General features: G+C 42.9%; 1 protein-coding gene and 1 long non-coding RNA gene across 50 annotated transcripts in view; one reads left to right on the forward strand and one right to left on the reverse strand.

Annotated features, from left to right (window-relative positions):
- The window catches only part of LOC118207721 (deleted in malignant brain tumors 1 protein-like), a 38,111-nt gene extending 25,446 nt beyond the window's left edge, over positions 1–12,665 (reverse strand). For 24 of the 49 annotated variants that reach the window (XM_035381628.1, XM_035381626.1, XM_035381606.1 and 21 more), the window contains exons 1-11: positions 12,558–12,663; positions 11,968–12,012; positions 11,165–11,482; positions 10,993–11,013; positions 8,909–9,223; positions 8,652–8,696; positions 7,298–7,615; positions 3,524–3,841; positions 2,464–2,484; positions 1,808–2,125; positions 155–175 (exon numbers count right to left, since the gene is read on the reverse strand). In XM_035381628.1, coding sequence (XP_035237519.1) covers positions 155–175; positions 1,808–2,125; positions 2,464–2,484; positions 3,524–3,841; positions 7,298–7,615; positions 8,652–8,696; positions 8,909–9,223; positions 10,993–11,013; positions 11,165–11,482; positions 11,968–12,012; positions 12,558–12,609 — 1,792 coding nt within the window. In that variant the 5' untranslated portion in view covers positions 12,610–12,663. Of the gene's footprint in view, positions 1–154; positions 176–1,807; positions 2,126–2,463; positions 2,485–3,523; positions 3,842–7,297; positions 7,616–8,651; positions 8,697–8,908; positions 9,224–10,992; positions 11,014–11,164; positions 11,483–11,967; positions 12,013–12,557 lie in introns of all 49 variants that reach the window. The other 25 variants (XM_035381627.1, XM_035381642.1, XM_035381649.1 and 22 more) reach the window with 9 other exon arrangements.
- LOC118207732 lies at positions 4,258–6,618 on the forward strand. Its single transcript, XR_004761445.1, has 3 exons — positions 4,258–4,609; positions 5,035–5,096; positions 6,071–6,618. It is a non-coding gene; the product is annotated as an uncharacterized LOC118207732 (long non-coding RNA).
- Positions 12,666–18,676: the final 6,011 nt, after the last annotated feature.

Below are 18,676 nucleotides of genomic sequence, written 5' to 3' on the forward strand. Positions count from 1 at the left end.
ACAACACACTGTCAGACAAACATTTTCATTCTAGGATGAATACGTTCAAGGATTGATTTGAACTGGCAAGATCTTTAAATATCACCTTAATTTTAGATAAAATTACAGTTTAAAATGCACCCCCCCCAAACCCTGTAATGAAGCATTGACTCACTGTTGGATGTGGTAGAGCTGCCTGTGAAGGAAAGAGACAGAGATCACCATTCCATTTTTCCTTACTGTTTTTGATTGACAGTCAGATTTGTGTGCAATGAAGCATATTCTAGACACTTATAGAAGTTTCCGTAGACCTTCTAGCTTTACCATGGTTCTAGCTATACCATGTCCAGGGGCATCAACTGATTCATGGCTGTAAGCAATAAAATACACTTCAAATACCTTCAGCCAGCATCTACAGCGACATTATGCTTCCAGGGGTTTTACATATGGACATATTATAGCCTTAAATTACCATTTTGAGCATAGAAATACATTTTAATTGCATATCAGTCCTACGTTCCTTCATAGTTCATGAGCGGAACAAACTCTTCTCTCCCAAAATTATGAACCAGAGAGTTTATACTTCAGATGTAGCTGGACTGGCCAAGGGGTAGGGACCATGCTGCCTGGTCTTGTATGCCTAACAGTAGAGAGGCTACTTAAAAATACAAACTGAAGCTACGATTATGTTCAACTTTGAATCAGAATAGAGTGTAAGCTTGGCCGCCATTATTCTTTCGAGCTAGAATTTATGGATTAAGAGTTGCAGCAGAGGCTGAGAGGTCAAAGATGGAAGGTGAACAGACATGCTTGACATCTCTTTTGTGGATGACTACCCACACTTTCATTAGATCTGGACTGTCTGAGGGTAGTTCCCGAAACTATTATGAAGATTTTCTTATCATCATTTTCCCTACAAGTAGGACTTGCCCAAAAAGAAACCTCTGTCTGTCCTTGTAGATTGGCTTCTGCTTTGAGATCCTTGTCTAGATGCTGACATCTCATTTAGAGATGACTACCCACACTATCATTAGACCTGGACTGTCTGAGGGTAGTTCCTGAAACTATTATGAAGATGTTTTTATCATCATTTTCCCTACAAGTAGGACTTGACCAAAAAGAAACCTCTGTCTATTCTTGTAGCTTGGCTTCTGCTTTGAGATCCTTCTCTAGTGTGTAGTACTATTCACACCAGAAGCTTTGTCATTGCTATCCTTGAGCGTGGCAATTGCAGGCTGAATGCATGTAAATTTTTATTGGACAGCTCTCCACTGTAAATCAGCATTTTTTGAACCTCGATATCTCCACCGATATCGCAATTCCATTTCACAGGTGGACTACAATCGTTATGGACTTGCTAAGTTACACCAACATCGTAAGGGTGTAACTTAGTGTATAGCTAAGTTACACCATTACTACGTTGTGGATACCCCTTAAAACCTAGAATAAAAAATGTACTTAATTTTCTTTTGCTTAAACATAACTCAATTTAAATCCAATGAATCCCGACAACACCACTCATTCTGACGGTCATTTTGAGACATAGGTTTCACTACTACTTTCATCGCTGTAGATTTTCTTACATTTTAATGAGACCTCAAAATGCAACATTTTGATGATGTCCAGAGACTTAAAATGAGGAGACACAGTGCTAACTTATGAAACAGGCTTGCTTCTCCAAGTTTTAATAGTTTAATTTCATCGTTCTAAAGGTATGCAGAGAATGAACAATGATGCAATGTTTTCAGTAGAATGTGAATAAATTCATGGAAATCAACAAATATTAAAACTGCAGATCTCTTTGTAACATAATTGTGCAGATCCCTACCAGAGCAGGTGACTCCGGCATCTTCATGGTGTCCGCAGTTGTGGATCCCCAACCCACTGTGGCTACACTGGTGCAGAGACTCTTCAGTACCAGAACATCCCAGGTCATCCAGCGTGATTTGGCCACCACCTTGCCCAAAATGGGCTGTTCCAGGAGCATCTACTGCCTCCCCACAATCCAGCTGTCTGCAGACCACGTGGGCATCACTTAGTTCCCACCCGTCATCACACACTGTCCCCCACTGTCCTGCGTAGTACACCTCCACCCTTCCAGAGCAGCGGTCAGGGCCATCAACCAAGCGCAGTGAGAAGGAGCTGTCTGCAGTGGACACACATTAGAGAGCGAACACCATAAAAAGAGAACATACAACAGCTTTCATACTACTGCACATAACAAAACATTCACTGCACCTTCAATTGCCACAGCCCAAATATATGAGTTTCATCATACTTCATGAACTCCTTTAAATACTTTTCATCAGTTCAGACCAAAAGGATTAAGACAACACACTGTCAGACAAACAGTTTCATTCTAGGATGAATACGTTCAAGGATTGATTTGAACTGGCAAGATCTTTAAATCTCACTTTAATTTCAGATAAAATTACAGTTTAATATGCACTCCCCCCCAAACCCTGTAATGAAGCATTGACTCACTGTTGGATGTGGTAGAGCTGCCTGTGAAGGAAAGAGACAGAGATCATCATTCCATTTTTCTTTACTGTTTTTGATTGACAGTCAGATTTGTGTGCAATGAAGAATATTCTAGACACTTATAGAAGTTTCCGTAGACCTTCTAGCTTTACCATGGTTCTAGCTATAACATGTTTAGGGGCATCAACAGATTCATGGCTGTAAGCAATAAAATACACTTCAAATACCTCCAGGCAGCTTCTATACTGACATTATGCTTCCAGAGGCTTTAAACATGGACATATTATAGCCCTAAATTACCATTTTGAGCATAGAAATACATTTTAATTTCATATCAGTCCTACGTTCCTTCATATTTCATGAGCGGAACAAACTCTTCTCTCCCAAAATTATGGACTAGAGAGTTTATACTTCAGATGTAGCTGGACTGGCCAAGGGGTAGGGACCATGCTGCCTGGTCTTGTATGCCTAACAGTCGAGAGGCTACTTAAAAATACAAACTGAAGCTACAATTAGGTCCAACTTTGAATCAAAATAGAGTTTAAGCTTGGCCGCCATTATTCTTTCGAGCTAGAATTTATGGATTAAGAGTTGCAGCAGAGGCTGAGAGGTCAAAGATGGAAGGTGAACAGACATGCTTGACATCTCTTTTGTGGATGACTACCCACACTTTCATTAGATCTGGACTGTCTGAGGGTAGTTCCCGAAACTATTATGAAGATTTTCTTATCATCATTTTCCCTACAAGTAGGACTTGCCCAAAAATAAACCTCTGTCTATCCTTGTAGATTGGCTTCTGCTTAGAGATCCTTCTCTAGCGTTTAGTACTATTCACACCAGAAGCTGTGTCATTGCTATCCTTGAGCATGGCAGTTGCAGGCTGAAGGCACGTATATTTTTATTGCTCAGCTCTCCAATGTATAACAGCAATTTTTTTATATCGTTTTAAATGTATGCAGAGAATGGAAAATGATGCAATGATGTTTTCCGTAGAATGTAAATAAATTTATAGAAATCAACAAAATGGCAGATATCTTTGTAAGGTAATTGTGCAGATTCCTACCAGAGCAGGTGACCCCAGCATCTTCATGGTGTCTGCAGTTGTGGATCCCCAACCCACTGTGGCTACACTGGTCCAGAGACCCTTCAGTACCAGAACATCCCAGGTCATCCAGCGTGATTTGGCCGCTACCTTCTCCAAAATGGGCTGTTCCATGAGCACCTACTGCCTCCCCACAATCTAGCTGTCTGCAGACCACGTGGGCATCATTTAGATCCCACCCGTCATCACAAACTGTCCCCCACTGTCCTGCGTAGTACACCTCCACCCTTCCAGAGCAGCCGTCAGGGCCATCAACCAAGCGCAGTGAGAAGGAGCTGTCTGCAGTGGACACACATTAGAGAGCGAACACCATGAAAAGAGACCATACAACAGCTTTCATACTACTGCACATAGCAAAACATTCACTGCACCTACAATTACCACAACCCAAATATGTGAGTTTCATCATCCTTCACAAATTCCTTTAAACATTTTTTATCAGTTCAGACCAAAGATGTATGAAACAGGATGAATATTAAGCACATTTTATACTGCATTTCAATCACTGAAATTAACTGCTATTAATCATTAAATGCTGTTACAGCCCTCTGCACTCAGTGGGGGGAGGGGGGGGGGGAGGAGGGTGGCACTGGCCTGCAGGGGTGTCATATTACTAATTACAGATTCCTGCACACCTGTTGGAGGCCCTGGTAAAGACTTCCTCAGGAGAAGTTCGTGGGCTCCCTCTCCTCTCTACTTTCTCCGTTTGTTTTGCGCTCACCCGTTGGGCTGCAGCTTGTTTGTATGCGCCCTAGTTCCCGTTATAAAACCCTTTTTCTTTTCCTCAAACATGGCACCGGCTTCACATGTTTAAGGTGGCTAATATGCAGCCGTAACACATGCCCTATATTCATGCACTTCCTTTTTAAAATATATTGGCTCAAAAAACTGATTTACCTAACTTTTTCCTATGTGTGAACGAATGGAGCATGCATCTTCAATTTCAGCTGAGAACATATTCAGTTGAATTCCACATGGATGCAATCAGGAAAAATAAATTCATGCATTGATTTAACCGGCAACTATGAAGCCCCTAAGGGGACATGGGTGAGAACATCTTGCAAAATTTTTGCATTCTTTCAAGGAATAAACAGCTGTAAGCTTTCAGAATGGCACTTAATAACTTGATATAACTTAATAACTTAATAAATTGGCCCGTAATGGCTAGATTTGCACTGATTGGTCATGACAACATTCGTTCCCTCAAACTGCTAGCCATCCCTCCTGCACTTCGAGTGGATGAACCGTCTTCATGGCTGTCTCCTGGAGCACTGACAGAAGCTAGAAAGCTAGTTTTAACTAGCCACTCGCAAATGAAAGCATCATTTTTGGATCCAGCACTGAAACATATTATTAAATTTTCATTAATTATTCAGCTTGCGATTCTGACATAGCCACTTCGTATGCTAATAGGGTAGCCAGATGTATGGTTTTTGACTGGAATGGCAAGTTTTTTCAAATTATTTGTACAGGTCCGGTTCGCGCTACTGACCGGACAATGGATGGTCCGGTTCTGGATGGAAGAAGTTCACAGGTAGTTTGTAATGAATTAGTGGGTCAATGGCTGTGTCTCAGATTGAATACTTGTGTACTAGTTAATGTTTATACCAGGTATAGAAGTAAATGGCCATGTCATCAAGAGCGTCCCAAACTACATAAACTATTCACTGAATAGTGACGTAAACAAGAGGAATGCTTGTGTAATTATACCACGTCATTGTACTATAAATATCTATGACTAAATATGGAATAAATATACAATCTTACCATTGGTTTTACATGTAAATATGTCCCTTTCAAGATTCAGTACACATTTGTTGTCTTGCACAAGCCATTTGAGAAATAAACAAACAAATAGAAAGTTGGGGTAGGTATTTACCACAGCCATGCGCAAAACCCCACTTGCCTTTTATGCCATTGTAACTCTTTTCAGTTTTCAATGGTTTGATTGAATGCTGTTTTATCCAGTAGAGGACAGTATAAGCTTTTCAACAGTGTATGGCAAGTCTCATTGGTAATTTATAAAGATGACTGAGATCCCCACGTAACAGCATGAATAGTTGCTTCAGCATTGCATTTGTGCAGTCAACTGTAAATTTAGGCAGTACTATACAAACACCTGTTGAGGCAAAATTCTTTTATCGTTTGTTGAATATTCTCCAAGTGTCAGTGCAGAGAACAAAGAGTACATGTATCCACAATTTTAAAATAATGTTGATAAAATGTGCACAATTTTGCGATATAAATAAAAATTATTTTATTACTCGCCTTCAGCAGAGGAGAATTGGCTATATCTGATGGTATTGAGCATTATGTGAATAGACTGTGGTTATATTAATTTAATAATGTCAATGTTAAGACTCCGCTGATGCATTTTTATTATTTTTTTAACTTTTACTTTTTATTTAATAAAACAGTATTGGTGGAGTGGCTACATCTGTGCAGGCATACGCACCACGTGCCACTGTTTAAACCAAATGCTGCAACAAGCCTTTTCTTATTTTGCAGCACTAAATAAACTAAAGTGGCTTCCTTCCATCTGTTCAAGTCAAAGAACCGCCTGGAGTGAAGTTCATGCTACTTTACCGTACCATTGTTGTTTTCTGTGTTAGACGCAGCTGCAATCGTCACTTCCGTGTTTTCAGATTACAACTGGAGAATTTATGGACGCTACACTAGTTAGCAATAGCAACAGGTAGCCCAATTTATATCTCTCTCTCTCGCTAGCTGATGAGATAGATCACTAAAATATGCAGCTGCTCCATGTTTGCTGTCGTGACAATGACCCAGAACTACTGTGGTGTAATTTGTACATGTTTATTTTTGGGGAGAATGCAAATGTTTTGCGAGACCACGCAAGAGAGGATGCAAATGTGTTGTGAGATCTCTTAAAAGTTTTGTGAGAGAACACAAAGATTTTGCGAGATCTTGCGAAGGTATTTCTGTTTTCCTACTCATGTTCCTTTGGGGGCTCCATAGGCAAGAGCTCACTTTACTTAGTTAAATGTAGAGTTTAAACATGCACTGCACAAACTCGGATCTCCCAAGATTAAGAACCAGAGAGGTATACTTTCTTGTATGCTCTTGTATGCCTAATAGTAGGGAGCCTACTTTAAAGCTTTTAATTTAAGATATGATTATGTCCAACAGAAGAGCGCTTCAGCTACATTGGTCACCATTATTCATTCGAGCCCAAATTCATGGATTAAGAGTTTCAGAAGTGGCTGAGAGGTCTAAGGGCACTCAATGAAAGTGATATGAAGATGTTTTTTTTTTTTTTTTCCCCCATTGAAATTGCACAGATAGGAATCTTTTTCTGTCCTGAAGATTGTCTGGGCTCATGGAAAACATAATAAAACAGTATAAAAAGCTCCTGAAGGTGAAGTATCCCTTCAAATTGTTGTCTTAGTTTACAACTGGGAGAATCTCTTTCAGTCAGTATGCATTTGGTCATAAGATAAAATGTCACAACCTATTTAAAACCAGGTGAAACCGGTATAGCTGTTTCTGATAACATATAAGTTTTGAGTAGATTGGTTCCCTTTCCATCTGAAAGTAGAATTACACTTACATAAACAAAACAACGCTGCAGGAAAGGAAAATTAATGAACTAAAAATGCAGGAAATGGTAACTAATGCAATAATATTTTCAGCTGAATGTGAATACATTCATGGAAATGAATAAACATTAAAATGACAGCCCTGCTTGTAACATATGTGTGCGGAGATCCCTACCAGAGCAGGTGACCCCGGCATCTTCATGGTGTCCGCAGTTGTGGATCCCAAACCCACTGTGGCTACACTGGTCCAGAGACCCTTCAGAACCAGCGCACCTGAGGTCATCCAGAGTGATCGGGCCACTACCTTCTCCAAACCAGGCCCATCCAAAAAAGTTTACTGGCGTCCCACAATCTAGCTGTCTGCAGACCACGCGGGCATCATTTAGATCCCACTCGTCATCACACACTGTCCCCCACTGTCCTGCGTAGTACACCTCCACCCTTCCAGAGCAGCGGTCAGGCCCATCAACCAAGCGCAGTGAGAAGGAGCTGTCTGCAGTGGACACACATTAGAGAGCGAACACCATGAAAAGAGACCATACAACAGCTTTCCTACTACTGCACATAGCAAAACATTCACTGCACCTTCAATTGCCACAGCCCAAATATATGAGTTTCATCATCCTTTATGAACACCTTAATGTACTATGATATTTTCAAGAAGGGTATCTCTGGCCCCTGGAGCTGCTCCAGGCCAGTGCTCTAGCACCAAATGGGCGGAGTTTAGTGAAACCCTAACCCTCCTCTTTAGACACACCCCTTTGGAGCAGCTCCAGGGCAGTGTTCTAGCTTCAAATGGGCGGAGTTTAGTGAAACCCTAACCCTCCTCTTTAGACACACCCCTTTGGAGCAGCTCCAGGGCAGTGTTCTAGCTTCAAATGGGCGGAGTTTAGTGAAACCCTAACCCTCCTCTTTAGACACACCCCTTTGGAGCTAGGCCCCTCCCATTTGGAGCAGCTACAGGGCAGTGTTCTAGCTCCAAATGGGCAGAGTTTAGTGAAACCCTAACCCTCCTCTTTAGACACACCCCTTTGGAGCTGCTCCAGGCCAGTGCTCTAGCACCAAATGGGCGGAGTTTAGTGAAACCCTAACCCTCCTCTTTAGACACACCCCTTTGGAGCTAGGCCCCTCCCATTTGGAGCAGCTCCAGGGCAGTGTTCTAGTTTCCGATGGGCAGAGTTTAGTGAAACCCTAACCCTCCTCTTTAGACACATCCCTTTGGAGCTAGGCCCCTCCCATTTGGAGCAGCTACAGGGCAGTGTTCTAGCTCCAAATGGGCGGGGTATAGTGAAATGCCTTCTCTACTTGACTAATATTAATGGCACTGGCTCACAAATACAACTGGGCTCAAAATTAAACATCAGTGATAAGAGCAGGTTTCAGAACACCTGCTGCTTTAGGAGAGAACCTATTCTGTTGAATAACAATTAATTCTGGTCTGGATAGTGTTTAATAATTACTTAAATACAAACTTAAATGAAAAATAAGCTATCCCATAATTCCCCATAATGAGCACTGCATTTACTCACTGTTGGAAACTCCAGACAACGTATTCTGGTTCCTGGAAGTGGTGCCTATGAATGAAGACAAAGAAAGATTAAATAGAACGCCCTTATGAAGCAATAAGACAACACTTTAAATCTCTGTGATGTAATTCAGAACACCTTTTGTCTGAACTGGTTTTCTCTTTCTTGAGTGACCGGTTTTGGCTCCAGCTTTCCCTCCCACCTTTCTGCCTCTACCCACCACTACCTCCCCCCCCCCTCACTCCCCTCACCCCTCTCACCAGCACAGACCACACCCGCATCCTCAAAGTGTGCGCAGTTGTGTTCTCCTGGCCCTCTCCAATGGCACTCCTGTAGCGCCCCCTCCTGGCCGCTGCAGTCCACGTCGTCCAGGGTAATTGGACCGGCACCCTGGCCGAACCAGGCTTCCCCAGGAGCGCTCAATGCATCCCCACAGCCCAGCTCCCTGCAGACCACCTGGGCGTCGGCCAGGTCCCACCTGTCGTCACACACCGTGCCCCACTGCCCTGCGTAGTTCACCTCCACCCGCCCAGAGCACTCATTGGGCCCGCCGACCAAACGGAGACTGGGGCCAGCTACAGAAACACAGCAGTGCTGCGTAAACCCACAGGCGCTGTTCACTCCCTCAGCCCAAAGATAGTTAGCATGTGGGCCGGTGACGATGTGTACCGGCTATACTGTGGGTCAGAGATTTAGTGTGTGTGTCAGTGACGATGTGTACCGGTTATACTGTGGGTCAGAGATTTAGTGTGTGTCAGTGACGATGTGTACCGGTTATACTGTGGGTCAGAGATTTAGTGTGTGTGTCAGTGACAATGTTAAAAGACATCGTCATCCAATTACATGACTGTCATCAAAGACAGTTCTCGGTCTCCATTGGTGAGTTTGTATCCATTACATGTGGCGTCCCGCAGGGGTCTATTCCGAGGCCAGTTTTCTTTTCTTTTATATGCTCCCACTTGGCTTTATTAGCTATAAACATATTATATCTTTTCATTTGTATGCTGATAACACACAGCTTTACCTCTCTGTTAAGCCAAATGACGTGGCTTGCTCTTCTTGACTGTTTTTACAACGTCACTTGCTGGATGCCCAATGTTTTCCGCAGCTGAACAGAGATGGTGGTTTTAATTATTGGTTCCAAGCTTGAGTCAGAATTTATATCCCATAATCTAAAATCTCTCAGATTGAATGTGAAGAATGCCTCGCAGAACCTAAGGGTTATTTTTGATTCTCACCTAAATTTTGAGCGTCACGTTAAAAAGGTAGTGCCATCGTGCTACCATCGGTTCAGAAGCGTATAGGTAAGAGTAGGCCATGTTTATCTTTTTTCAACACTGAGAGAGTAATTCACGCTTTTATCTCAAGTTGATTACTGCAACTATCTATATGCCGACCTCAGCAGTCTTTCACTCTCTTGGTTGTTCATAATTCAGCAGCAACAGTTATATTTAAGAGCAGTAAACACATATCACACCGATCTCTGCCACACTGGCTTCCTTTCATTTTTAGAATTGATTAAAACATTTTATTAATTACTTTTAAATCTTTGCATGGCCTGAACCCTGCCTATGTTTCTGAGCTTTTAGGGCTACCAAGCTCTGGGAATCCACACCCTGTTAACATTATAAAGGCAGAGACAGTCGTCAGTTTAAGGCTCTTTTTTTAGATTAGCATTTTGTTTAATTATATTTTCATGTTTGTTCTTTCCAATCTTACTTTATTGTGTATTTCAATATTGTCTTGTCCTTTTCAATGGTGTGTTTTGTTGTTTTATTGTTTGGTGTAATTTTACCTTAATGTGCTATTTTGGTTTATTTTATCCTTTTTTATTGCTTTGGAAAGAATTTTGAGCACCATGTTCTGAAAGGTGCTATATTAATTAAGTTGTTATTATTATTATTATTATTATTATTTATATTTATTATTTAAAAAATGTATTAATGTAGGTCAATAATAATGTGTGTTAGTAATAGTGTGTGTCAGTGATAATGTGTGTTAGTAATAGTGTATGTCAGTGATAATGTGTGTTAGTAATAGTGTGTGTCAGTGATAATGTGTGTTAGTAATAGTGTGTGTCAGTGATAATGTGTGCTAGTAATAGTGTGTGTCAGTGATAATTTGTGTTAGTAATAGTGTATGTCAGTGATAATGTGTGTTAGTAATAGTGTGTGTCAGTGATAGTGTGCGTTAGTAATAGTGTGTGTCAGTGATAATGTGTGTTAATAATGGTGTATGTTTGCGATGATGTGTGCCACTGATAATGTGGATCACTAATAGTCAGTGCTAATGTGTCATTGATAAACCGGGTTAGTGATGGTGTGTGTTTTCCAACATAACTCACAGGATGCTGAAGCTGCAGGTTCTGTGAGGACAGGAAATGGAGCACGAGAAAGAGAAAACTGAGTTAGCTCGCGTTTTATGACTGTCGAAACAGCTTCTGTAACAATAAATGATTATCCATTCAGTGAATATTACATAAGCCTCCTTTTGAAACAGGGGCAGCCTGGGCTCACCTCCGCAGACCACGCCCGCGTCCTCCTGGTGCCCGCAGTTGTGGCGTCCCACGGGTAGGGAGGCGCAGTCCGCTAAGGACCGCTCCGTCCCGCAGCACCGCACGTTGTCCAGCAGGATGGGCATCCCCGTGCCCGGCCCAAACCGGGCCCTCCCGGGGGCGCTGAGCGCCGGGCCGCAGCCCAGCTCCCGACACGCCACCCCAGCCTCCCTGAGGTCCCAGCCGTCGTCGCACACCGTCCCCCACGCCTCGCCGCGGTACACCTCCACCCTCCCCGAGCAGTTACCGCCTCCGCCCGCCAGCCGAATGCTCGCCGCGCCTGCAGAGAACGGGGGGGGGGACAGGCGGGGAATTATGCTTTTTTCCCCCTGCTAGCTTGGGAAGGGGGGGGGGATCTTTAAAATCTAGCCTATTTCTCCATAGCAGTGCAGGTTTGCAGAGAGTTATTGGAGTAGCCCACACACACATTGACATTGGCCACTGAGTTGTGTTATCCCCACCTTACAAAGGCTTCTGTCATTCACAGGATCAATGGGCGACTCTCAATGTCTACTTTGAGTGCGTCTATTTAAAGTTACTGTAAAAAAGGTTTTTACTTTCGAATGTCCTCACATGCAATGCTGTTTGCAGATAGTGATACTGGTGGGGCTGATATGTAAGGAACTGGAGAAATACAGTGTGTATTCTGCAGCCAGAAAAGTAATTGGAATTTCATAGAAATAGATTTCAAAATATGGCCACCATACTACCTGAGAGAAACATCCAAACACTCTATGAAAGGAATGAAGTGGTGACAGATCTTACCAGTGTTGGAAGGAACAAGGGATGTTGTCCGCTGAGCACAGATTCCTGGAAATGGAGGACAGAGAGGGAGGGGGAAGGTTGGGGAGAAGGAGATTTTTTTACAAATGAAAACACAGAAACCCTTAACTTTAAAGAGTATAGCATAGGAACACCAGTTCCCTCAGATAATAAATGTTTTCAGAGTGAACACAGAAAACACAATAATGAAATAATTATTTAGATAAGATTACTACCACTGCTACTACTACTAGTACTACTACTTCTGCTACTACTACTACTACCACTACTGCTACTACTACTACTACTGCTGCTGCTACTACTACTACTGCTGATACTGCTACTACTAATAATAAGAAGAATGATGATAATAATAAGAATGATAATAATAATAATAGTAAAACAATAAACAGTGAGGGCAACCAACTCTCAAACCACAAACAAGTCGTCCTCGGTGATTGAGATTCTCAGTGCCCCGCCATGGCACCGTGTGAGCTGTGATCCCTTCTCTAACTGTCGCTTTCTCTCTATCCGAATAAAGGACAGAACCAAAGGAGGACAGAGGTTTATGTAATGTCATACAGAGTACTGACCTGCGAGCAGAAACCAAAAATATCTACACCTCTTCAGGAGCCGAGAGTTCATTTTGCTGGGCGAATGAGTCTGAGACTCGGTGTGTGAAAACTTTACACCCGAGTGTCTTTTATTCAATTTTTTTCCGCCTCACCTCCTTACTTAAAAAAACAAAACAATAGAATAAGACAGACAATGAGTAATACACGATATTCAGTATCAGACACAGGAGCCCTGTTGGTATTTACAGACAATGGAAAGAAAGTCACTTTTTGTTTGAAATGAAAAGAGATTATGAAACCGGTTGTACTCGCAGAAACTGGAGATGTAGGCATGTTCTCACAAGTCATTCTGGTACACCTGTGCGTCCAGGATGCTTGATCCTGCACATTAATATGAATGGGAATATGGTTATTCTTCAATTGCAAAAGCTGGAGAAGTATAGAGCTCTCTGTGTTATCTGAGAATGAATTCTCCTGGGATTCACAAGCACACAAATACACGCACACATACACACACTTTTGTCTCCTGAAAGCAGGGTCGTAGTGCTTCCCATGCCACCATGATAAAACACACACACATACACTCAAACATCAGCACACACCCAAACACACACACACACTCCAACATCGGGGCGACATAGCTCAGGAGGTAAGACCAGTTGTCTGGCAGTCGGAGGGTTGCCAGTTCGATCCCCGCCCTGGGCGTGTCGAAGTGTCCCTGAGCAAGACACCTAACCCCTAACTGCTCTGGTGAATGAGAGGCATCAATTGTAAAGCGCTTTGGATAAAAGCGTGATATAAATACAGTCCATTTACTATATAAATGCAGTCCAAACATCAGCACACACGTACACGTACACTCAAACATCAGCGCACACACACACACACACACACACACTCAAACATCAGCCCACACACATACTCAAACATCAGCACACACACACACACACACACTACAACATCAGCACACACACACACACACACACGTACACTCAATCAGCAGAAACACACGTACACACACATACACTCAAACCTCAGCACACACACATACACTCACACTCAAACATCAGCACACACACACACATACACTCAAACATCAGCACACACACACACACGTACACTGAATCAGCAGAAACACACGTACACACACACACACACACACGTACACTCAAACATCAGCGTACACACACACACACACACATTGTTACGGCCGGCTCGACTGGCCGCAACAAACCAAGTCCAGATGCACCAAAAACAGACAGAAACTGATCTAAAAACAAACCCAGACATTTATTAATCTAAATTACAAACTAAGGCACAAACGAAAACACAAAGTTCACAGAACCAAAGATCTCCACACAAACTACAAGCCCCAATAGAAAAACTCCCCTGCCTCATACTACTGGGCTTATATTGGGCCACAGGCAGGTGGAGGCAATCAGGCAATTAGGTAATTAAGCAACTACCTCCACCTGCACTACCCAGGCAAGCAGAGGCAGGGGACGTAACACATGTACACTCAAACATCAGCACACACACTCACACACACACACATACACTCAAACATCAGCACACACACACACACACATACACTCAAACATCAGCACACACACACACACACAAGTACACTCAAACATCAGCACACACACACACACACACACACACAAGTACACTCAAACATCAGCACACACACGTACACCCAAACCTCAGCACACACACACGTACACTCAAACATCAGCACACACACACACACACACACCTACACTCAAACAACAGCAAACACACCCACATGTACACTCAATCATCAGCACACACGTACACTCAAACATCAGCACACACACACACACACACAAACACACAAATACACTCAAACATCAGCACACACACACATACACACAAACACACAAATACACTCAAACATCAGCACACACACACACACACACAAATACACTGAAACATCTGCACACACACACACACGTACACTCAAACATCAGCACACACACACATACACTCAAACCTCAGCACACACACACACACACACACACACACATACACTCAAACCTCAGCACACACACACATACACACAAATACACTCAAACATCAGCACACACACACAAATACACTCAAACATCTGCACACACACACACACACGTACACTCAAACCTCAGCACACACACACACACACACACATGCACTCAAACAACAGCAAACACACACACGTACACTCAAACATCAGCACGCACACACACACATGTACACTCAATCATCAGCACACACACGTACACTCAAACATCAGCACACACACACACACACACACAAATACACTCAAACATCAGCACACACACACACACACACGTACACTCAAACAACAGCAAACACACACACGTACACTCAAACATCAGCACGCACACACACACATGTACACTCAAACCTCAGCACACACTCATACACTCAAACATCAGCACACACACATACACTCAAACAACAGCACACCCACACACGTACACTCAAACATCAGCAAACACACACACATACACTCAAACATCAGCACACACACACACACACATGTACACTCAATCACCAGCACATACACGTACACTCAAACATCAGCACACACACGCGCGTACACTTAAACATCAGCACACACATACACTCAAACATTAGTACACACACACACACACACATGTACACTCAATCACCAGCACACACACGTACACTCAAACATCAGCACACACACACACACACACACACACACGTACACTCAATCATCAGCACACACATGTACACTCAAACATCAGCACACACACGCGCGTACACTTAAACATCAGCACACACACACACGTACACATACACACACACACACATACACTCAAACATCAGCACACACACGCGCGTACACTTAAACATCAGCACACACACACACGTACACATACACACACACACACATACACTCAAACATCAGCACACACACACACGCGCGTACACTTAAACATCAGCACACACACACACGTACACATACACACACACACACATACACTCAAACATTAGTACACACACACTGGTGCATTCTGTATCATTTATTTTACGTCGAGCAGCTAGCTAACTGTATTAGCGTTTTTCATGTGGTAGCTGAATTGTACTAAATTCATTGAATTCTCTGATAAAAAGAGCCTTTAGCTAACTTTGTGACTATTCACACTAAAGCATATGTGAGCTGAATACATTGTAAGACAAGCTGACATTTCATTAGATGGTACTCTTGATGGTAAATATTTTATTTTGGGTGTTAACATCCAGTTCATAATTCATCGATAAAGTTGTAAAACAAACTGCTAGTAGTACGTGTTGTAATGCTGCTGTAGTTATTCCCATGCTTACTGGATTTGTGTTGCACTGTATTTTTTGAAAGAGAGAGAGAGAGAAGTTAATGAGGTCTCATGCTTAAGATGTGGAAAATGAAAATTCTAGCAATTTGTATTTAATCTGTACTATGTGTGCAGATTGTTTTTTTTAACTTTTTTTTGTTTTTTTTAACTTATTTTTATCCTGGATTCAGTTTGGTTTCAACCACACGCTTGAATTTGATGGTGAGCCAGTCCCAGTATGCAACTCCAGATAGGGAACGTTGTGGAACCAGTGTGGCCAACTGCTTCAGATTTCCTTCTACAGAGCAAGGGGACCGATTCGCAACAGCATTTCAGATAAGATTTGAGGTGCAGTGTTACATTTTGTTTTCCTACCCGGGTGGGTCAGTGACCCGTAGGGAAAAAAAGGGGAATATACACCAAAACTGATTTTCAACAAAAGAACTGATGTATTGTACTCACAGAAGAAACAGAAAGGGCGTTAAATTACAAAGCCAAAGGAACAAAGAGATACTTTAATTCATTTATTTTGGTACTTTGAGGGAAATATATTATAGATATATATATATATATATATTCCCTGGCCTTCGGGATAATTCGGTTTAAACGGTCCTCTCCATATTGAACACAGTCTTTAGCTCTGGGCTATACTGCTGCCGAGGTTCTTGCATGTAAGGTGAAATATAAGACTATAGATCTATTACACCCATATTAGATTACATGTTGTGAATTGGAATGTAAAATCCAGTGCATTATAAAGGGCATGCCTCCTAGATCATTACATTACATTACATTCCAGGAATTTGGCAGATGCTCTTATCCAGAGCGATGTACAACGAAGTGTATAACCATAACCAGGAACAAGTATGACGAAAACCCTAGAGAGAAGTACCAGTCCAAGTGCAGGGAACAACCGCATAGTTCAACTTGGACCCTGAAAGGTTAAACTGATTAACACTAACACAAACGAGAACAGCAACAACGCAGTCTATGGAAAAATACAAGCAATAGTTAAGACAGGTGCATTAACTAAGTCACCTATGAAACAGCTACCTAGTTACAACCCTAAGCTTACAGTCATTTAAGAGATTACAGGGAGGTAGGGAGGGATGGGGAGAAGTGCAGCCTGAAGAGGTGAGTCTTCAGTCATCGCTTGAAATGGGTCAGTGTCTCAGCTGTTCTGACCTCCACGGGGATGTCATTCCACCATCGTGGGGCCAGAACAGACAGGAGACGTGTTCTGGAAGTGCAGGTGCGAAGAGAGGGAGGTGCCTGAGGTAGCAGAACGGAGGGATCTGGCTGGCATGTAGGGTTTCAATATCTTGTAGAGGTATGCTGGGGCTGATCCCTTGACTGCCTGGTATGCTATTGACCAATGTTTTAAATTTGATGCGAGCTATAACAGGCAGCCAGTGGAGGGTAGTGAGCAGGGGAGTGACGTGGGAGTGTCTGGGGAGGTTGAAGACCAGACGAGCTGCAGCATTCTGAATGAGTTGCAGGGGTCTGATGGCAGATGCAGGTAGTCCAGCCAGAAGAGAGTTGCAGTAGTCCAGGCGGGATAGAACCATTGCTTGGACCAGGAGCTGGGTTGAGTAGGTGGTGGAACTACCTTCTTGGAGAGGGACAACCTGTTGTCCATCACCACTCCGAGATTCTTGGCACAGGGTGATGATGTCACTAAGGTGTCCCCTAGGGAAATGTAAAAATCGAGGAGGGGAGAGGATAGAGCAGGAATAAAGATTAGCTCCGTCTTTCCTGGGTTGAGCTTCAGGTGGTGATTGTCCATCCAGCTCTGGATGTCCCTCAGGCAAGCAGAGATGCGGGCAGGGACCTGTGTGTCCGATGGGGAGAAGGAGAGAAAGAGTTGCGTGTCGTCGGCATAGGAGTGATAGGACAAGCCATGGGCAGAGATTACAGGGCCAAGGGATCTGGTGTATAAGGAGAAGAGAAGGGGTCCGAGGACTGAGCCCTGGGGAACTCCGGTGGCGAGGGGACGGGGTGGTGATACCTTACCCGCCCAGGCAACCTGGAAGGAATAGTCAGAGAGGTAAGACTCAATCCAGTCAAGGACTGTGCCGCAGATCCCTGTTGCTGCCAGGGAGGACAGGAGGATAGAGTGCTCCACAGTGTCAAATGCAGCGGAGAGGTCTAGAAGAATCAGGACAGAGGAGAAAGAGTAGGAGGACGAGAGGGCAGCAGGAGTGGCAGAGTTGTCTGGTGTGATCCAGGTCTCTGTGAGGGCAAGGAACTGCAGGGATAGGAGGGAGGCATAAGCGGAAATGAAGTCCGCTTCAATGAAGAATCAAAAGTGGTAGATAGAAACCTAACACAACCTAAAAACAAAGAAACCTAACACAACCTAAAAACAAAGAACAGTTACCACACAGGGAAAAGTTTAAATCTAACGCGATATGTAATTAGCAAATGAACGCAGATACTTATCCAACTCTAGCAGGACGGATTTCGGCAGTTCTACGCACCTGGACGAATTATACACTTACAGATCATGCTACAATAAAATATTTTTGGAGAAAGGTATTGATATTCATACGTTTATGTCACTATGCATGTTGAATGAAGATGATTTCCATCTGAATAGAGACTAGAGAAAAGACAAATTCACTTTCTTTCAGTTTCTGGAGGTAAGGCTAGTCTTACATATTTTGCTGTTTATCCAGTGAAATAGATTTTCCAACATAATTATCTTCAAATACCTTTTTACTCATTAGGTTCGCTCTGGTTGTCTCTCTGTGTGGAATAATCAGAAATCTA

The sequence above is a fragment of the Anguilla anguilla genome, chromosome 11 (assembly GCF_013347855.1).
Source record: "Anguilla anguilla isolate fAngAng1 chromosome 11, fAngAng1.pri, whole genome shotgun sequence".
In the NCBI taxonomy this organism is placed as follows: domain Eukaryota; kingdom Metazoa; phylum Chordata; class Actinopteri; order Anguilliformes; family Anguillidae; genus Anguilla; species Anguilla anguilla.